The 18,708-nt window shown below is 55.7% G+C and overlaps 1 protein-coding gene across 4 annotated transcripts in view; it reads right to left on the reverse strand.

Annotated features, from left to right (window-relative positions):
- The window catches only part of STRIP2 (striatin interacting protein 2), a 33,240-nt gene extending 14,547 nt beyond the window's left edge, over window positions 1–18,693 (reverse strand). For 2 of the 4 annotated variants that reach the window (XM_077340408.1, XM_077340410.1), the window contains exons 1-9: window positions 16,755–16,826; window positions 11,423–11,492; window positions 6,788–6,862; window positions 6,472–6,606; window positions 5,460–5,580; window positions 3,714–3,773; window positions 1,827–1,933; window positions 1,380–1,507; window positions 616–816 (exon numbers count right to left, since the gene is read on the reverse strand). In XM_077340408.1, coding sequence (XP_077196523.1) covers window positions 616–816; window positions 1,380–1,507; window positions 1,827–1,933; window positions 3,714–3,773; window positions 5,460–5,580; window positions 6,472–6,606; window positions 6,788–6,862; window positions 11,423–11,492; window positions 16,755–16,808 — 951 coding nt within the window. In that variant the 5' untranslated portion in view covers window positions 16,809–16,826. Of the gene's footprint in view, window positions 1–615; window positions 817–1,379; window positions 1,508–1,826; window positions 1,934–3,713; window positions 3,774–5,459; window positions 5,581–6,471; window positions 6,607–6,787; window positions 6,863–9,067; window positions 9,167–11,422; window positions 11,493–16,754; window positions 16,827–18,669 lie in introns of those variants that run through there. The other 2 variants (XM_077340411.1, XM_077340412.1) reach the window with 2 other exon arrangements.
- Window positions 18,694–18,708: the final 15 nt, after the last annotated feature.

An 18,708-nucleotide genomic window follows, 5' to 3' on the forward strand; every position in this document is an offset into this window, starting at 1 on the left:
GGAACAGGGCGGTGGGTGCAGTCACAAAATGGCTGCCGTTGGGGGAGGAGCCAGCCACGCCAACGTCACTGCCGGGAGGGGAAGCAGCAAAGGAAAGGACTTGCAAACTGAGGTTTAAATTGCAGGCAGGAAGAAACCGGCTGGGCAACAAAAAAAAATCTTTCATGGTAAGAGCAGCGGAATGGGTTGCTTAAGGAGGTGGGGAGCTCCCCCTCACTGGTGGTCTTCAAGCAGCGGCTGGACAGGGGGTTGGACTAGATGGCCTCTATTGCCCCTCCCAACCCTGGGATTCTGTCAGACAAGTCGCTGGCCCAAGACCAGCTCTGCATGCCAGGGAAATCTAAAAGCGAGACACGGAGTTGCCAACATTTCTGGAGATTTGGGGGTAGGGCAGCGCTTGGAGACTAGAGAGATCCCTACACGATACAATGCCTTCAAACCCCTCCTCCAAACCTGTCATTTTTCTCAGGGGAACTGATCTCTGCCATCTGGAGGTCAACTGGGATTTCTGGGTGAACCCCAGGCCTCACCTGGAGGCTGGCACCCCTACGTGAGAGGGAGCCTCCCCACATCCCAGCCTTCAGTACAGCCAGGATGAGGAGAAGCAACTCTTACCCTCCGGCTCCGGTGGCTCCGCTTCTGCTGCTGCTGCTGCTGCTGCTGGTGCTCCACCAACTCGATGGAGTAGGCCGGGGGGGAAGCGGCCCGCATGGTGCGCATGACCTGGATGCTGTCTTCCGGCAGAGGAGGGAGGCCCAGCTCCTCCCGCCTCCTCACTTTCATGGCCTGCAGGGTCTCGAAGCCTCCCAGAGTGAACTGCAGGAAGAGAAAGCATGACACCCCTGCAGAGCGGGACTGGAGGGGTCCGACGGACACATGCAAGAGCACAAAGCAGCATCAAGATCATGCAGACTGCTCCAGAAGGCGGTCGTGTGAAAGAGGGAAGAATCACATTTCAGAATGCTCCCTCTGCTTCCATCTGTCCATCCGTCCATCCATCCATCCATCCATCCATCCATCCATCCATCCATCCATCCATCCATCTGCAGTTCAAAAATTCAATCTGCATATATTTTTTATTTATGAAATATATTGGTTTTATTGTGTTTTAGATTCTGTAAACTGCCCTGAGACAGTATGTCCGAAAGGGGCAGTATATAAATCCCTAAACAAACAAACTTTTGCAAACAGAAGAAACAAATACCGTTGCAAGCAAAGCAGAGACTCTTTCTCTTCGGGGCTAGCTTTCTGCTTGCGGGCATGGAGTCTCCGTGCAAAAGAACGTTCTCAGCCGGAATCCATCCTGCCCCCTCATTCTTCTGCTGCTAGGAAGGGGGCCTCCCCGCAGGCACGTAGGATCAACGAGGCGACTCACTCACCACAAGCACCTTCCAGAGCAGGAGTAGGACTTTCTTCATGGGGAAGTGCGGAGCGTGCCCACTGCAGAACTTGGTCACCATGGTGAAGAGTAAGAGAGCAAAAGGGTCTTCGCTGTGGATGGGGAAACCTGGGAAGAGAGAAGCAGAAAAGACGCATTTTAAAAACTGGGATTGAACCTGGGACTCCCTCTCAATCCCTGGCATCTCCGGTCAAAAGGACCAGGCAGGAGGGGATGGGAAAGGCCTCAGACAGTGGAGAGCAGCTGCCAGTCGGAGCAGGCAATGCTGACCCAGAGAGACCAAGATCTGGGTCCAGCATAAGGCTTCTTCCCGTGCAACTCGGCTCCTCCTCTTTTAGGGTAGGACATCTCCCCCCACCCCCACTCAGTGCTTGCAGGTGTTTCTTCCGCCCTGCCAGCTCCACCCCGTATCCAGGCCCACACTCACTCAGCTCTGTCCGGAAGGTGTCCCGGGAGGTTTTCCACTCAGGCAGGTCGGTCTCCTCCTCCACCCGGATGGTCTCCACCATCAGGTACATGACGCTCAGCAACACCCTGACGGGAGACCAGAAAAACGGCTGACCCCACACCACACCCAGCCGTCTCCGCCATTGGTTTGCAACCCGACAAGGGGAAAGGGGAACTTCCTCAACCCCAAATCTTCACTGGCAGTCTTCAAGCAAAGGTTGGATACACACTTTTCTTGGATGCTTTAGGATGCTTTGGGCTGATCCTGCATTGAGCAGGGGGTGGGACTAGATGGCCTGTGTGGCCCCTTCCCACTCTCTGATTCTGTGATTCTATGATTCAAATACATGGGTAACGTTGTGGGGGTCAAGCTGCCTCCCACGAAACACAACTGAATGAAATATTTCTTGTACAGTGAACATGGCAGCAGAGTTGCCAAAACAGGGCCTAAATCTCAGGCCAATAACAAGAAGTAACAGGCACTTTTCCAAAAAGCTACACATGGAGTAAAAACGCTAGAAATCACATCTACTTGTGCTCTGCTGAAAGTTGTTCAAGCGGGTGCTGGACCTCTTTGCACGGTAAATGTGCTCACACCAACGACACGCCCATCCAGAAAGGCTGGAAACGTCACTCCTGATATAACAGCCATGAAGGTTCTGCATGAGTCCAGTTCCCATAAGAAGAGGTCCATTGTAAAAATTTCATTTGATAGTATTTTATTGGATGCAGCTCGACCTTGGCAGTATTATCGTAAACCTGATAATGCCAAAATCTCAGCTTGTTCACTCACGTCACCCTCCGGTCACTTGCTGAGCATCTTCATGCCACGGCCGTGTGAGAGGGAGGCTCATGGCAGGCTGAGATTTGTCATGGCTTTCCGTTTCAAAACTCGGAACCATATTGCTCCTTGGAGCCAAGGAAAGCACAGGGGGAGCCAAAAAATATACACAGTTTCTGGGGTGAAAGAAGGGCCCCAATCCCCAGGATCCCATGCTCACTGACTTGCAGTGTGGGGAAGGCCGAGGCTGGTATGGATGGGAAGTGATCATCTCACTGGGGGGTACAGACCAATATTTGGGAAGAAGAGCTGGTTTTTGGTACCCCGGTTTTTACTGTCTAAAGGAGTCAGTCCCCAAGTGGCTTTATAAACACTTTATCCTTCTTCTCCCCACAACAGAACCCTGCGAGGCATGTGGGGCCGAGAGAGCCCTAAGAGAACTGCCCTGTGAGAAGAGCCCTAAGAGAATTGTGCTCAGCCCAAGGTCACGCAGCTGGCTGCACGTGGAAGAGGAGTGTGGAATCAAACCTGGCTCTCCAGATTAGAAAGCACTGCTCTTTAAAGCACTATACCATGTTGCATCTCTATTGCTCTATTTACTATAATCTGGAAAACTATAATTTACTATAGAGCAATTTACTATATAAATTTATATCCTGCTTTTCCTCTGTTGGCAGAGTTTAAATATGCAAAAGGGTAGATCACTGGCTGCTTAAAAAATAAATAGCTTTATTGAAAACTGAAACGACTTTGTAAAGGGAGAGGAGAGAGAGAGAATCCAAACGGTCTAACTGACTATTCTTCATCTGAAAGCGAACAGAAGAAGATGAGCTGGTTTTTTATACCCCACTTTTCACTACGTAAAGGCATTCCAAAGCAGCTTACAAACACCTTCCTCTCCCCACAACAGAAAACCCGTGAGTGAGCTGGGACTGAGAGAGCTTTGACAGAACTGCTCTGTGAGAACAGCTCTAACAGGTTTGTGACTAGCCCAAGGTCCCCCAGCTGGCTGCATGTGGAGGAGGAGTGGAGAATCAAACCCAGCTCTCCAGATTAGAAACCGCTAATCCACTCCCCCCAGCTCACCTGAGGACAGTGCTTTCTGCCAGGGAGATGGCGGGCTTCCTGCTGCAGGCCTGGCTGTTGCTGGAAGAGAGCAGGGAGACCCGGTCAAAATGCCACCCAGCAGGTCCTTCCCGCCGGGAGTGGAGCTGGCCAAACTCCAACTCTGCCCGGCTGCTCAGGGTCACGATCCCTTGAAGACGCTTTCTTGCCGCCCTCCCGCCCAGACAGGGTCCCCAGAGTGGCGACCATGAACTGATGTACACAGATCAAAACCGGCAAAATAATTCAGCTAAACAAATAAAGACCAATATACAAGCGAAGAGTTGCCGAAGCCTTTCACAGACAGAGCCACCCGGCTGTTGTGGGTTTTCTGGGCTGGTGGCTTTGGGCCACTGGATACAGCAACCACACCCAGGAGAGGACGGTAGCTCTGTGGGGCAGTCGTCCCCAGAACACGAAGGGCCTTTCATGCTGGGCCCTACACGGGACTCTACGCCCAGCGACTTCCAGGCATGCACAGAGGAAGCCGCAGGAGTGGGCTCCCCCTCCTTGTCTGCCAGATCACCAGATCCTGAGCACGGAATCTACATTCAAAAGAGGGGAGCCACCCATCTTGCAGAGAGGGATCCGACCTGCCTTCACTTCCTATGTGCCAGAACAGCTCATGCTCTCTTCTCCCCCTCTGAGCACACCGAAAGCATCGCAAATAACATTGCTGGCACAAGCGCACATGGAAAGAGAGCGTCCATGTCTCTGTAGCAAAATGCACTTCCAGTCCCCAAGTGACAGCCAGGGGTACTAGCGCAGTCCCAAAATACAGAAGTTGCCCATCTCCTCATGCTCTCTCTGTGGTCCGTTCTGCCAGTCATGTGCCAATGAGTGCCCCAGACCAGCACATGTATACGAATGTGAGAGGAAGAGAGAATTAGCACCTCTGCTCCTTCACATCCCTTCCAATTACTTCCCAGGACTGACTCTGGGGACAGGAGTGCTTAAGGAGCACCCGGACTGAGATATCCTGCCAAAATTGCAACTGGTACAAAATGTGGGTGCCAGGGTCACTAAAACACCCGTGAGGGCCCACATTCAGCCGGTACTTAGACAACTGCACTGGTGACCAGTTTGCTTCCGGGGCAAGTTCCAGGTATTGGTACTGACCTTTAAGGCTTTATGCAGCCAGGATCCCACTTATCTGCAGGACCGCTCGGTTGCTTATGCCCCCCGCAGGGCCCTCCTTCACTCTGCAGGTATGAATTTACTGGTTGTCCTGGGCCCCAGGGACATCCATCTGGCCTAGACCCAGGCCAGGGCCTTTTTGGTCCTGGCCCCATCCTGGTGGAATGAGCCCCCGGAAGAGCTGAGAGTCCTGCCAGAGTTGTCAGCTTTCCGCAGGGCCTGCAAGACGGAGCTCTTCCACCAGGCGCTTGGTTGAGGCCAGGATGCAGTCCTGGAGTTTTTTATCATAGGATCCCTCCCCCCATGTCTGTTAGACCTGGCTCCTCACTCCCAGTGGAAGATAACTTGACCCCCAGTTGAACAGGGGGAGGAGGGAGGGGGGGCTGGAGATGTTGAGTAAGAGGTCGCCATCTATTTATTTATTGTTGTAAGGGGCATTTAATGAGGTTTTATTGTATTTTATCGTTTTATTTTGTGTGAACTGTTGCGAGACCACTGGGAGAGCAGCAGCATAAAAATATATGAATGAATGAATGAATGAATGAATGAATGAATGAATGAATGAATGAATGAATGAAACCCGCTACTTACGTTATCTCCATGTTGAGCATCTCCAGGAAGGCCGTGAAGGTTCCCATCTGGTACAGCAGGAAGTTGTTGTAGCGTGCCCAGTACAGGACCTCTGCCTCCGAATCACACTCGCCAAAGACACCTAAGCAAACAGGGGGAGGGGCAAGGGAAGCCCCGCGGCCTCAACTTTTGGAGTTCAATATCGAAAAATCAGAAGATGCTGAGAGAGCTCTGGGAGAACTGAGTGGCCCAAGGTCACCTAGCTGGTTGGGTGTAGAGGAATGGGGAATCAAACCCAGTTCTGTGGATTAGAGGCCACTGCTTGTATCCAGCACATCGCTAGACCTTCCCAGAGGTGGACAAGGGGTTGGATCCTGCGAGTGTTTCCCACTCATGGGGGCATCTCAGCCTGTTGGAGGCACAAAAAGTCTCCAATGTCAAGGGAACGTCGCACTACATTAGCGCAAGAGACCAAAAGGACCCAACCCACAATTTTGCTCTTGCACCCCTAAAGGTAAAGGTCTCCCCCGTGCAAGCACCAAGTCATGTCTGACCCTTTGGGTGACGCCCTCCAGCGTTTTCATGGCAGACTCAATACGGGGTGGTTTGCCAGTGCCTTCCCCAGTCATTCCCGTTTACCCCCCAGCAAGAGCAAGCTGGGTACCCATTTTACCGACCTTGGAAGGATGGAAGGCTGAGTCAACCTTGAGCTGGCTGCTGGGATCGAACTCCCAGCCTCATGGGCAGAGCTTTCAGATGGCTGCCTTACCATTCTGCACCACAAGAGGCTCTTTCTTACACCCCTACTGCACCCCAAACACGCCCTCCCACATCGGGTCTGGTTGTGACTGGTTTGTGTTAGCAGAACTGTTGCAAGCCATCTGTGCAGCCCTGAACACGGCTAAAAGGCACCGCAGAGGCAGCTAAAAACAACCGTTCCCAGACTAAGATTTGTATCAGACCCAGCCCCGTCTGCCTGCATCTCCCGTCCTGCTTGACACGGAGGGCGAGCGCCAGGAACGCCGGCAGTTACCCTGCGCCAGATACAGAACGGCCCGGGCCACTTTGAGCCTCTTCTGCCGGTCAACCACCTCCAGCCCATCCAGCAGCCGCATCACGTAGGCCTTCTGCCGAGACGGATCCAGCTCCGACCACTGGCCCCCCTCCACTGCAGGGGAGACAAGAGCAGGGAGATGACAGATGGCCACAGGACTCAACTCTCCCCCCCCCCCATGTTCTGGGACTCCTGTGGAGTCTTAAAGCACAACAGACCCAGATTTCTGGCCTAACCAAGAGGTCTGGCTTCTGGGCTCCTGCGGAGGGCAACCTTCCCAAGGAAAGCCGGCTACCTTGGGTGTGGAAGTCCTCCTGAAAGCATCTCCTGTTGAGGGCAAACTCCGGCTCTTCCGTGTAGCTGTAAAGTTCTGTACGAAGAAGAAGAAGAAGAACAAGGAAGGATCAGAGCTCTCCGGTGGATCGTCTTGGCTTGAGCTGGCCAACCCTCTCCCCAGCCCCTTTCACAGGAAGGGAACGCGTTAAAAAGATCTCTCACCAAAGAGCAAACAAGCTGGGAGCGGAGTGAAAACCTGGGTTCAAATCCTGGCCTACCCACGATGCTTACCATACCGGCTAGGGCACCTTGCCGCCTCCCAAAACCCCAAAAGGGTTCTTGTGAGACTCATACACCAGTCCTGGGAGGGAAGGAGGGAGGAAGGGAGATGGAAGCACCAACTAAGGCCTTCTCTCAAGTCTGGCAGGCCACAAATGGTCTAGAACAGGGGTATTCAACCTGTGGCCCTCCAGATGTCCATGGACTACAATTCCCATGAGCCCCTGCCAGCAAATGCTGGCAGGGGCTCATGGGAATTGTAGTCCATGGACATCTGGAGGGCCACAGGGTGACTACCCCTGGTCTAGAATGTGGCCGCACTGGAGACATTTCTGACCAGACAGAGATGGCGACCCACAACGTCAACTCTCTCTGACGTCTCCGGCCCACCCAAGCTCATGTGGCAGAGGGTGCTGCCCACGCCTGTCACCCACACCAAGGGCCACCTCTCCTTCCCCATGGCAGTGGGAACCGTGCAGCAGAAGGGGAAAACCTGCCCTCCAACCAAGGAGGAGAGACTGATGGCGCACCTGGAAGCAACTGAGGCCCAGCGATCTCCGAAGCCAAGGGGCAACCTGACCCCCCAAGAGATCAGCCCGGCATGCCTGACATGGCTGCACCGTCCCCTCCCTTTACTCCAAAGTAAGCAGGAGGACAGAAACATGCCCACGACCTTCCTCCGCCAGGCAGCAGAACAGGCCTCTGCACATCACAAAATATAATTTCAGCGCACAGGAAACAGCTTTGCGATAGTCGAAAGAGAACCCAAAGTAGGAAGGGAACCCAGATACTCGCAGAGTACAAACAACTTTAAGGACTCCAAAGCATGAATGACCCCCGAATCCTCTTGGTTGCCCCCCCCCTCAGTATTTTTTCCATCTCTGCTATGTGCTTTCGGAGATACAGAGACCAGAACTGCCCCCCAGCCTTCCAGATGAGGCTGCACCGTGGATCTCTATGGGGGCATTACGGTATTGGCCCTTTTAGTCACAGTCCCTTCCCTAGGAATGGTCTCGCCATGGAGGTACCTGTTGAACTCCAGCCTGCCATGGCCCCCAGCACACAATCCCCACCTGCAGGAGAGGGGAAAGGCAGACTTCCCTCGCTCTTGCCAGCCCCGTCTAGCAACAGGAGACCGTGGAGCTAAAAATAGCAGCCCCTTCTACCCAGGGGTGGGACCCCAGCAAAGACAGTGGCTAGCCCCCTCCCCCGAATGACACTCCGAGAGCCCCCCGGACTGGGGAGAGGCCCTGCAAGTTGAGCACAGGGAAATCCCCCGCGCCACGTGGAAACATGCAGAGGAAGGGGGGGGGGAGTCGGCAGACCACCCCATGCCAGAGATACTGAAAGAGTTGTGGGCAGTGGCATCCGGATCCGGCCCTCCGAAGGTGCCATCCTGAGTCACCCACTCCGCAGACCACAAGCGGAATCCCCAGGGCTGTCTGGTGCAAAAAAGGAGTTTTGCCAGCACGCTAACAGGATGGGAAACCCTATTGACGAATCCACTCCACACGACACACACACTGCCTAGAGACAGCACAAAGGCAGGCAGCGTCTCCCACACAACACAAAGGGATGCCAGCCTCCAAGTGGGATGTGAGCGCTTCCTGGATGGCAGAGACATGGCAGCTCTGGGAGTGGGATCTATGGCGTCACAGCCCTGCAAAGCCCCCTCCCCAAACTCTCCCCTTCCCAGGGTCCTCTGCCAAACCTCCAGGAAACTTCCAAACCTGTGTTGGCAACACTCTGACAATGGCCTGAAATCCCTTGAGAAGAAAGGGGCTCTCGAAATATAGCCAGATGCCCCCCCCCACCAAAAAAACACCATAAATGCAACCCGCCTGTCAATTATCAGGATTTTAAAATTTCCTTTCCATCTTCCGCAATGAGGGGCCCAGAGGAGCCAAGATTGCTCTCCTCTCTGGTTTTATCCTCTCAACAACCCTGCAAGGTAGATCAGCACAAGTAGGGATTCAAACCGGCATCTCTACGAAGGCCACTCCGCTGCCTCCACTCCCACCTCAGGGCTTTGTTGTCAGCCGCGAAGTTTCCATTGTGCCAACGCTGTCTGGAACGCCAGGCTTCCCGCAGGCCTGGTAACTCCGCCAGGCCAAAATCCTTCCAGATGAAAGGGGCTCTAAAAATACCAATCGCTCTCATAATGCCGTCCCCCCCCCAAGAGGTCTTGTGTTGTGAGGGGGGGGCCTGGCACGCCAGAGGGGCCTATTTTAGAAGCAGAGAGCAAAGGGAGCGAGGGAAGATGCAGCTGCCATGGGGGGGGGGGGGGGCTCTGCCCGCCAAACAAAGGAAAAACCGAACTGGGCAGAGCCGAATTGGGCAACCTGTAGGAACACGGTGCTGTCCGAAGAGACCTGGGAGCACAATCCGATCCGAGAGGCACACCTCGAGAGATTCCCGGAGGAGCCTTTGGGATCTCATGCTAGGAAACCAGTGCTGCCAAACACACTGCCTGCACAGCAGGGTGGTCATGAGAATGCCCAAAAAGCCCTGCTGGGTCAGACCAAGCAGGGTCCATCCAGTCGAGCAGCCCTTCAGACAACCGTGGCCAACTAATTCGTCCGAACAACCAACAACACGGCAGAGGGGCTGAAGCCTTCATAAGAATATCGGAAGAACTCTGCAGGGTCAGACCAGGGAGGGTCCCTCCAGTCCATCCTCCCGTCTCACCCAGGGGCCAGCCAGTTCCTCAGCAGGGCCAGCCACAGGGCAGAGAGGCCGAGGCCTTTCCCTGAGAAGACCATCAGAAGAGCCCTGCTGGGTCAGGCCAGGGAGGGTCCCTCCAGTCCAGCCTCCCGTCTCACCCAGGGGCCAGCCAGTTCCTCTGCAGGGCCAGCCACAGGGCAGAGAGGCCGAGGCCTTCCCCTGAGAAGACCCTCAGAAGAGCCCTGCTGGGTCAGGCCAGGGAGGGTCCCTCCAGTCCAGCCTCCCGTCTCACCCAGGGGCCAGCCAGTTCCTCTGCAGGGCCAGCCACAGGGCAGAGAGGCCGAGGCCTTCCCCTGAGAAGACCCTCAGAAGAGCCCTGCTGGGTCAGGCCAGGGAGGGTCCCTCCAGTCCAGCCTCCCGTCTCACCCAGGGGCCAGCCAGTTCCTCAGCAGGGCCAGCCACAGGGCAGAGAGGCCGAGGCCTTTCCCTGAGAAGACCATCAGAAGAGCCCTGCTGGGTCAGGCCAGGGAGGGTCCCTCCAGTCCAGCCTCCCGTCTCACCCAGGGGCCAGCCAGTTCCTCTGCAGGGCCAGCCACAGGGCAGAGAGGCCGAGGCCTTCCCCTGAGAAGACCCTCAGAAGAGCCCTGCTGGGTCAGGCCAGGGAGGGTCCCTCCAGTCCAGCCTCCCGTCTCACCCAGGGGCCAGCCAGTTCCTCTGCAGGGCCAGCCACAGGGCAGAGAGGCCGAGGCCTTCCCCTGAGAAGACCCTCAGAAGAGCCCTGCTGGGTCAGGCCAGGGAGGGTCCCTCCAGTCCAGCCTCCCGTCTCACCCAGGGGCCAGCCAGTCCCTCTGCAGGGCCATCCACAGGGCAGAGAGGCCGAGGCCTTCCCCTGAGAAGACCCTCAGAAGAGCCCTGCTGGGTCAGGCCAGGGAGGGTCCCTCCAGTCCAGCCTCCCGTCTCACCCAGGGGCCAACCAGTTCCTCTGCAGGGCCAGCCACAGGGCCTGGATGCCAAAACTTCCCTCTATTCATGCCTCCTGGCTCTCTGAGTCAGAGGTATAGTGCCTCTGAACGTGGAGGTTCTCCTCAGCCGCTGTGGCTAGTAGCCATTGAGCGACTTCTCCACCATGAATCTCTCCAATGTCCTCAGAAAGCTGCCTATGTCTGCGTCCATCCCTCCATCCTCTGGCAGGGAATTCCACGTTGTCATTACTCTCTGTGTAAAGCAGCATTTCCTTTTGCCTGCCTGTGCCTACTGCCCACCAGTTTCACTGGATCCCTTTAAGCATTTTGGAAGAGGCAGAAAAGCCTCCGTTCTCTATGCCCTGGGCTTAATTTTATCAACCTCTCTCCCATCCTCCCCACCCTTATCTAATTTGAGAAATCCCAGGCGCTTCTGCCTTCCCCCACCCAAGGACATGCACTCTTAGCAAGAAAATAAAAGTATTGGCCAGAGACAGAAGCCAAACCAAAGAAAAACAATACCTTGGCACATGATATAAGTGTGCATGTGTGCTCATGTACACACAAGCATGTACACATGGAAACACAGATACACGCAAAATGATGAAATCCATTCCCCTTTCCGCTCCCTGGAAGAGCTTTGCCCATGCCCCCTTTGGGCTGACCCCCCCCCCGTCTGCCACATTTTAAGCCTCTCAAGGACCCTGGAAGGGAGATCTTATCCTCCCCCCCCCACTGCCCCCTCTTACCCGAGAGCTCTGCCGCACAGCTGTCGGCATCTCCGTACTCAAACTCCAGGTTGGGGCAGTCCACAGAGCCCTGCAACAGAAAAGACCGGCTCGGTTAATGAAAACTAACAAAACACACACACACAGAGACACAAGCTGGCAGGAGTCACTCCATTCAGCCCCAGTCTGCGGGCCCGGATCCGAACACAGGCAGCAATGTGCTCGGAAGCCAGAGAAGCAAGGCACCCGTGCGCAGAGGGGTGGCTTTTCCAGCCAGCACCAACTCCTTTCCCCTATCCTGCTGGGAACCTCCCAGGCGTGCCAGGCTGCGTCCAGTTTCCTCATCTCTGCTCGAGGCATTTGGCCAGGATCAGTGCAAAGCCGGGTTCTCTTTGGGCGGTCCGGGCCTCCCCCAAGGCAGTATCTCCCTTCCTTCCACATCCATTAGTTCCACCCGGCCTTTTAAAAGCAGCCCCAGAGGCTTTCCTTTGGTAGAAAGGATCTTTTCCTCTTATATGGAGTATAATTGGGGCAGAAACAATCTCAGGGTGGAGGGGAACGGAAATGGAGCCCAGGCCTGAAAAAAGGGAGCCGTCGATCCCCAACGTTGAACGGCATTGCAAAAATTGAGTGTGCCGAGTCAATTATTTTTTTCTGAAGGCAATAGAGTGATTTTTAAACTTTATTATCCCAGCCACCCCTGCGAGGTAGGCTCCTGTTCTCGTTTGAGGAGCCAGGGAGAGGCAAGCTCTGCTCCAGGGCCCTCACGGAGTCCAAGCATGCTAGATCTCTCTGCTGTCAGCTGTCAGCGGAAAGCCTGAAAGGTTAAGTACACCTTAAGAAGCCCTTTTGAGCTCGCCTGGCAGAATCTTAAGTTCGCAGCAGAAGTCCTTCCCCGCCCCTGAGCAAAGAATGGGACTAAAATTAGTATCTGGAACAGAAAACACATCGGAGACAGAACCAGGCTACAACGTCAGGCGGAAGCAAGGGGAGGGATGTTCTGCCTCTCCCATCTCTTCGCCTGCAGGTTTCCAGGCCTCTGCAGATGACATGAGACCGAGCTAGCCTGGTCCAGCCAGGTTGACACAGTCGCTCTCCCTTCTGGGAGAAAGAGGGGCACTCACAACCGGTGCTCTCTGCATAGGTTGGGGCTCGCCCGCAAAAACATTTAGCACATTTCTCAAGGCTTCAAGGACAGGGGAAGCTGCAACCACACCCCATTCCCGTTTCTCACCCGGCTAAGCGCTCAATTCCCTCTTTGGTCGGGAGCCAGAGATTGCTGAGCAGTTCTGATCCTATCTGGAGCAGCAAAGGAGCAAGCCATGCTGACTAAGAGCACTTCTTGGCCTTCAAAGTCTTGCCCAAACTTTGATTCAGGAGGGCACCCGTGTTACTCTGAAGCACAGAGCGAGGGTGGAGTTCGGGGGCGCCTGGAAGACCAACTGAGTTTTCTTCAAGGGATGAGCTGTTGGGTTCAGGCACCGAAAACCGATGCCTGGAAGAAAACTGGGTGGGCCTTCCAGGTGCCCCCAGGCTCCAACTATGCTTTGCACAAATCTAGCTAATTAGGAGTCCAGAAGCTAATTAGGGCCAGCTCTGGCTAGCATTTGGATGGGAGAACTCTAAGGATTTAGGGGCAGTCCCTCTGAGGAATGTTAAGGGGCATCGTGACTGCCAGACACCCCAGGATCTTCTGGCTACTCTCCGCACGCATGTCATGCAATAAATAAATATATAAGCAAGCAGTGAGTTAACTGAACGACCCCCTTAGGCAGGTAATGAAGGTAGGGGGGAGACACATCAACATTAAGCCCACGCTTCTGTTTTGAGCACATGAAACCCAATAGGCATGCAGGAGTTGGAAAGCCATGAGTCTATTTCCTGGTGGCTTCCTTGGGAGATGGAGGGTTCTCCTTCTTGGGAAGCTTTTAAGCAGAGGCTGGAGAGCCATCTGATGGAGGGGCTGAATCTGTGGATTTGGAAGGAAGGAAGGAAGGAAGGAAGGAAGGAAGGAAGGAAGGAAGGAAGGAAGGAGATGAGACACACAGGAGAGAAGGAAGGAAGGAAGGAAGGAAGGAAGGAAGGAAGGAAGGAAGGAAGGAAGGAAGGAAGGAAGGAAGGAAGGAAGGAAGGAGGGAGGGAGGGAGGAGAATTTGAATTCTGCAAGGGAGGGAGGGGGAGGGGGAGAGAAAGAAAGAAAGAAAGAAAGAAAGAAAGAAAGAAAGAAAGAAAGAAAGAAAGAAAGAAAGAAAGAAAGAAAGAAAGAAAGAAAGAAAGAAAGAAAGAAAGAAAGAAAGAAAGAAAGAAAGAAATCCAAGTGGAACATCGTTAAACTGCCCCAAATCTTTGTGAAAAGATGTGTAGATAACTAGCTATTTTATTTATAAATACACACAAACACACACATATATTTTAAAATACAGCTTAAAGACAGAAGAGGGCTCGGCTACTTGGCAAAGCAAACCTGCTGCAGACAGCAGAGAGCGCTTCCCGTCCAGCATCCCTTCCGCACATGTCCGCTCGCCCACAGAACACGGACACACTCGGGTACATAGTGTGGCGCTCGCCATACGCCGGCCAGAGGACAGGCAGCCTCCCAGAGTGCAAGCCCATGGCCTTGTCAGTGCCAAATGCGCATCCAGGGTCTCCGACAAGACTCGTTCCGCCTTGGCCATGAACAGAATCTGATCACCGACCAGCATGGCATCCCACAAGCACGTGCCCAAAATTCAAGCTGTGAGGATTCGACATACGTCCAACCAAGCATCACTCCCCACATCTCAGAAACCAAATCCTGACTCCAAATTGAAATTAAATTGCAGGAGACCCACTGCAGAGCTAACCGTGCCCCCCTCCCCCCCCCATGCCAGCCAGGAACCCTCTCTGATCCACACTGGATTTAGTTTAAATGCTCCACCCCAGCCTTCCCCCAAGGAGCTCAGGGTCTTCCCCTCCCCTGTTTCATGCCCCACAACCACCCTGCAAGGTAGGCCAGGATAGCCCAGGGTCCCCCGGAGAGCACAGGGCTGCCCTTGAAGCTCAGCTCCCGAGGGGAAGGGTCACTCGAGGGCCAGGATTGCCCCCCTCCTCTCATGAGTTGGGGGAAGCTGTGGGACAGGGGCAGGGAGGGAGCCAAAACCGGCTATTAAGGCCAGCGAGCAGAATGAGCCGGTGTGCGCGTTTGGCTGAGGCTTGCCGATGGAGGTCAGTTCAGTGCAGCCTGTTGAAAGCACCAGAATCAGGGCTGGAAGGAAGTCAAGGGCCGACCTCTGAGGGCTCAAGAGCTGGCAGCAATGGCCCAGCGGCCTCCGTGATTAGAGGGAAGACAAGACGTCCTTTTATGCCTAATTGGAAGCCTCTGATGGAGATTTTGCAGGGAAGGGGGGGGGGTCGGACTCCCTGTGCCTTGGAAGAAAGCACAGGCAAGATTAACTGTAATTTCTATCTTAAGGAATACACTGATAAATCTCATGCATAGACTATAGTTTACAGTCTGTTGGGCTGGAAAATTATTGTAATAAAGTTGGTATTTGTTTTATATATTAGATTTTTAGACCACCCTCCCAGAAAGCCTGTTCATTATTTTTTAACCAGCTTGGTGTAGTGGTTGGGTGTGGACTTCTAGTCTGGCGAGCCGGGTTTGATTCTGCGCTCCCCCACATGCAGCCAGCTGGGAGACCTTGGGCTCGCCACGGCACTGATAGAGCTGTTCTGACCGGGCAGGGATATCAGCGCTCTCTCAACTCTTCGTATCTCCCCCCTTTTCAATCAATATGATAAATAAAAATTCAAGGAGGGGGGGTCTCTAGATAGCAGAAGACTAACTGGTCCGAAATCCACCAGTCTAACTGTCTCGGTTTCAACTGGGCCGGCCATTCATTCTAGGCCTGACCTACCTTGCAGGGTCGTTGTGGGGCATAAAATGGGGAAGTGGAACAACCTTTAACAACTTTCCTGAGCTGCAAGAGGCTTCAGCAGTCTGTGGTATCTGTTCATTTAATTCATCGGAGCCCCAAAGCTGCTCCAATCAGACACTGTTTTCTCTCCTGAACAACCACCCTGTGAGGCAGGGCAGGCTGAGAGGATGCGACAGGCCCAAGGTCACCAAGCTGGTTTCTGTGGAAGAACCAGGATTTGAATCTGGGTCTCCTAGATCTAGATCGGAAATGCTAAGCACGACACCGTCTTGGTTCTCAGGACAGGTGTGCTGTCGGCTTCCCAATTCCCAGAGGCACATCCACAACGCCCCGCTGCCAAGCTGTTGAGGCACAAGATGTGAACTGCAGGATCCTGCCCAGAAAACTGGGCTCACTAGAGTTCCCAACCTCCAGGGGGTGGCTGGAGGAATACTGGGATTTCAGGCACCTGCGGCTGGGATCCCCAGCACCAGGCTGGCCCCAAGTCAAGCACCCTCGCCCTGTCGGCATAACCTACCTCACAAGGTTGTTGTGAGGGAGCAAGGGAGGCAGCCCAAGTGGCATTCACCATCCTGATCTCTTTGGGTAAAGTACGGGGGGGGGGGGGTGAAGGCCTTGTAGTGAAGCTGCCGAATCAGAGGCGACCCTTGCCTTGTGAAGGTCAGGACTGTCTACTCAGACCGGCAGCCGTTCTCCAGGGTCTCACGTTATGGGGCTTCCACATCCCCTCCTGCCAAATCCTGTAACGGGAGATGGCAGGGATCGAACCCGGGGCTTTCGGCAGGCCAAGTCACCAGGCCACAGTCCCTCCTGGGCAGAGTGAGGCCAAGGGGACCGGGGCTCTAATCCCCACTCCCACCAGGACTGCTTGCTGGCTGACCTGGGGCCCGTCCCAAGTGTTCAGGCTGGCCTACCTCGCAGGGTCGTTGGGAAAGAGTGGTGCAGAGGAAGGGGGGTGTCATAACCCTATGCAGGGGCCCGCCTCCGACCCCACCCAACGCCGAAAACCGGAGCGAAGGCAGGGATGGGTGGGCTGCAAGGAGCAGCGGTCAGTCGAAAGGGGGGGGGGGCAGAGACCCTGCGAGGCGCCGGCGACAGACAGCCCCCCTCGCCCCTCCCTGCACCTGCGCCGCCTGCCCGGGCCGCCGACCTAGCGGGGAGGGGGGAGCCTGGAAGCCCCCAGCCTCAAGGGCGACCCCCCCAGCCGCGCTGCACCCAGAGGGAGGGGGCGATGGGGCAGGCGGGGAGGGGGCAACACGCCGACCCCCCCCCCCGGGAACAAGCCGACCCCCCCCCGCCAAACCCCAAAGAGGAGCCGAAGTCCGTCCCCGCTCCCGGCCAGTCCGGGAGTCCCTCCCGGGGGCAGCCCCGCCAGCCCCCCTCCCTCCCGGGGGTCCTCCCCACCCGCCAGCCCCCCTTCCCTCCCGGGGGTCCACCTGGGGGTCGCGGAGGAGCTGCCCGCCCGTGGCCGCCTGCCGGGGCTGCTGCATGCCGCTGCGGAGAGGAGGCACAGAGAGCGGGACACGTGGGGCCCGGCGCCACTTCCCGGCCCCGCCACGCCCACGCCGCGCCCCATTGGCCACCGGCCGCACACCCCCGCACGCCATTGGCCGCGCGCGGAGGCGGGGCGGAGGGAGACCCCTGGGGGCGGGCTGTAACCAGGGCAGCCGGCAGCCCCGGGGGCGGGGCCTGGGAGGGGGCGGGGCTGGAGCAGCCCCTGGGCGTGTGCAGAGTGCTGGGAAGGCAGGCGGGGCGGGGCCGGGCAGGGAGCTGACCTCCTTTTTTATACCCCGCTTCTCCATGCGGCTGACAACCGCCTTCCTTTCCTCTTCCCTGCGAGGGAGGAGAGGCTGAGAGAGCTCTGAGAGAACTGAGACTGGCCCGAAGTCACCCTGCTGGCGGCATGTAGGGGAGGAGTGTGGAACCAAACCCCATTCTCCGGATTAGTTGGTTTTTATACCCCACTTTTCAATACTCAAAGGATTCTAAGAGGCATACAATCACCCACCTCTCTTCTCCCCACAACAGACCACCTGCGGGGGGGGGGGGAGGCTGAGAAAGCTCTGAGAGAACTGAGACTGGCCCAAGGTCACCCAGCTGGTGGCACAGGGTGGAGAACTGGGGAACCAAACCCAACTCTTCAGATTAGAAGCTGCCACTCCTAACCACAGTAGCCCGCTGACGATTTCCTGAGGATGCCTGGTCCCGCCTGGAGGTTGGCATCCCTTTGCAGGACCCTGGGGGCAGCCCTGACAACAGCCTTGAAAGGCGGGCCAGGGGCCCCATTTCAGCAAGCTGGAGAGGGACATCTGTGGGCGAAGGGAGCGCAGAGCCCGGGGCTTGGTCCCTCCTGATTGGCCATCACCCTGAAGGGCCTTTCCCAAGCCCCATGGAAACTGTGCAGCTGCCATTCCTGGTGGGTCATGCGCGGCAGAGCACTTTGGCTTGCAGCCCCATCCCAGGAGGTACAATGTCTAGGCCACCTTCTCAACTGATGGAGTCTTTCCTTCCTCAACTTACCTCTTTCTGCTTCTGCCCACCAGGATAGATTCAAGTGGGTTGCTTGAAAGCCGCACAGCAAATTTCCTCCTTGAGAAAGGCTGTTTGGAGGTGAAATGAGCATTTCCTTGGCGCTTCTGAGCCCGCAAAGAGGGCGTGAGGGATGCCCTCTGTATTGCTGCAGCCACACCGGCTGGCCGGGCACCCATGTTCCCTGAGCAGAACAGGTCACGCCCTGAGCAGAATATCTCACTGCAGCCACCATCAAACTGGCAAGCGCCAGACCCTGGCTGGGTCCAGATTGGAAGCTGCCGCTCTGAACCACCACGCCAAGCTGGCAACTGCTCTCCAGGAAGAGACATCTTTCACATCAACACAGAATCATAGAATCACAGAATCCTAGAGTGGGAAGGGGCCACACAGGCCATCTAGTCCAACCCCCTGCTCAACGCAGGATCAGCCCTAAGCATCCTAAAGCATCCAAGAAAAGTGTGTATCCAACCTTTGCTTGAAGAGGGCTATCACCGCTTTTACTGGTCTTTTTTTAAAGTGCTGATGGCAGGGATTGAACCCAGGACCTTAGTGGTGGCAGGAGATCTAGGATTACAAGAGACCTCCAGGCAGCGGAGATCGGTTGACCCGGAGAAAATGGCCCCTTTGGAAGTCAGGCACTCTGGCATTGCACCCTGCAGAGCCCCCCCCCCCCAACTCTGCCCTCCACCCCCAAAGTCTGCAGCTATTACCCGACCAGGAGCTGCCCACCCTAGACCTCCTGCATGCCAAGCAGAGGCTCTGCCTCTGAGCCACTGCCCCCTCCCTGTGGGTCTGGGGAAGTATGGGCCGGCTGCTTACCCACCATCACCGTTCGTTCCATGGGGGAGATGTGGTTTG

Source organism: Paroedura picta, chromosome 5, assembly GCF_049243985.1.
Source record: "Paroedura picta isolate Pp20150507F chromosome 5, Ppicta_v3.0, whole genome shotgun sequence".
In the NCBI taxonomy this organism is placed as follows: domain Eukaryota; kingdom Metazoa; phylum Chordata; class Lepidosauria; order Squamata; family Gekkonidae; genus Paroedura; species Paroedura picta.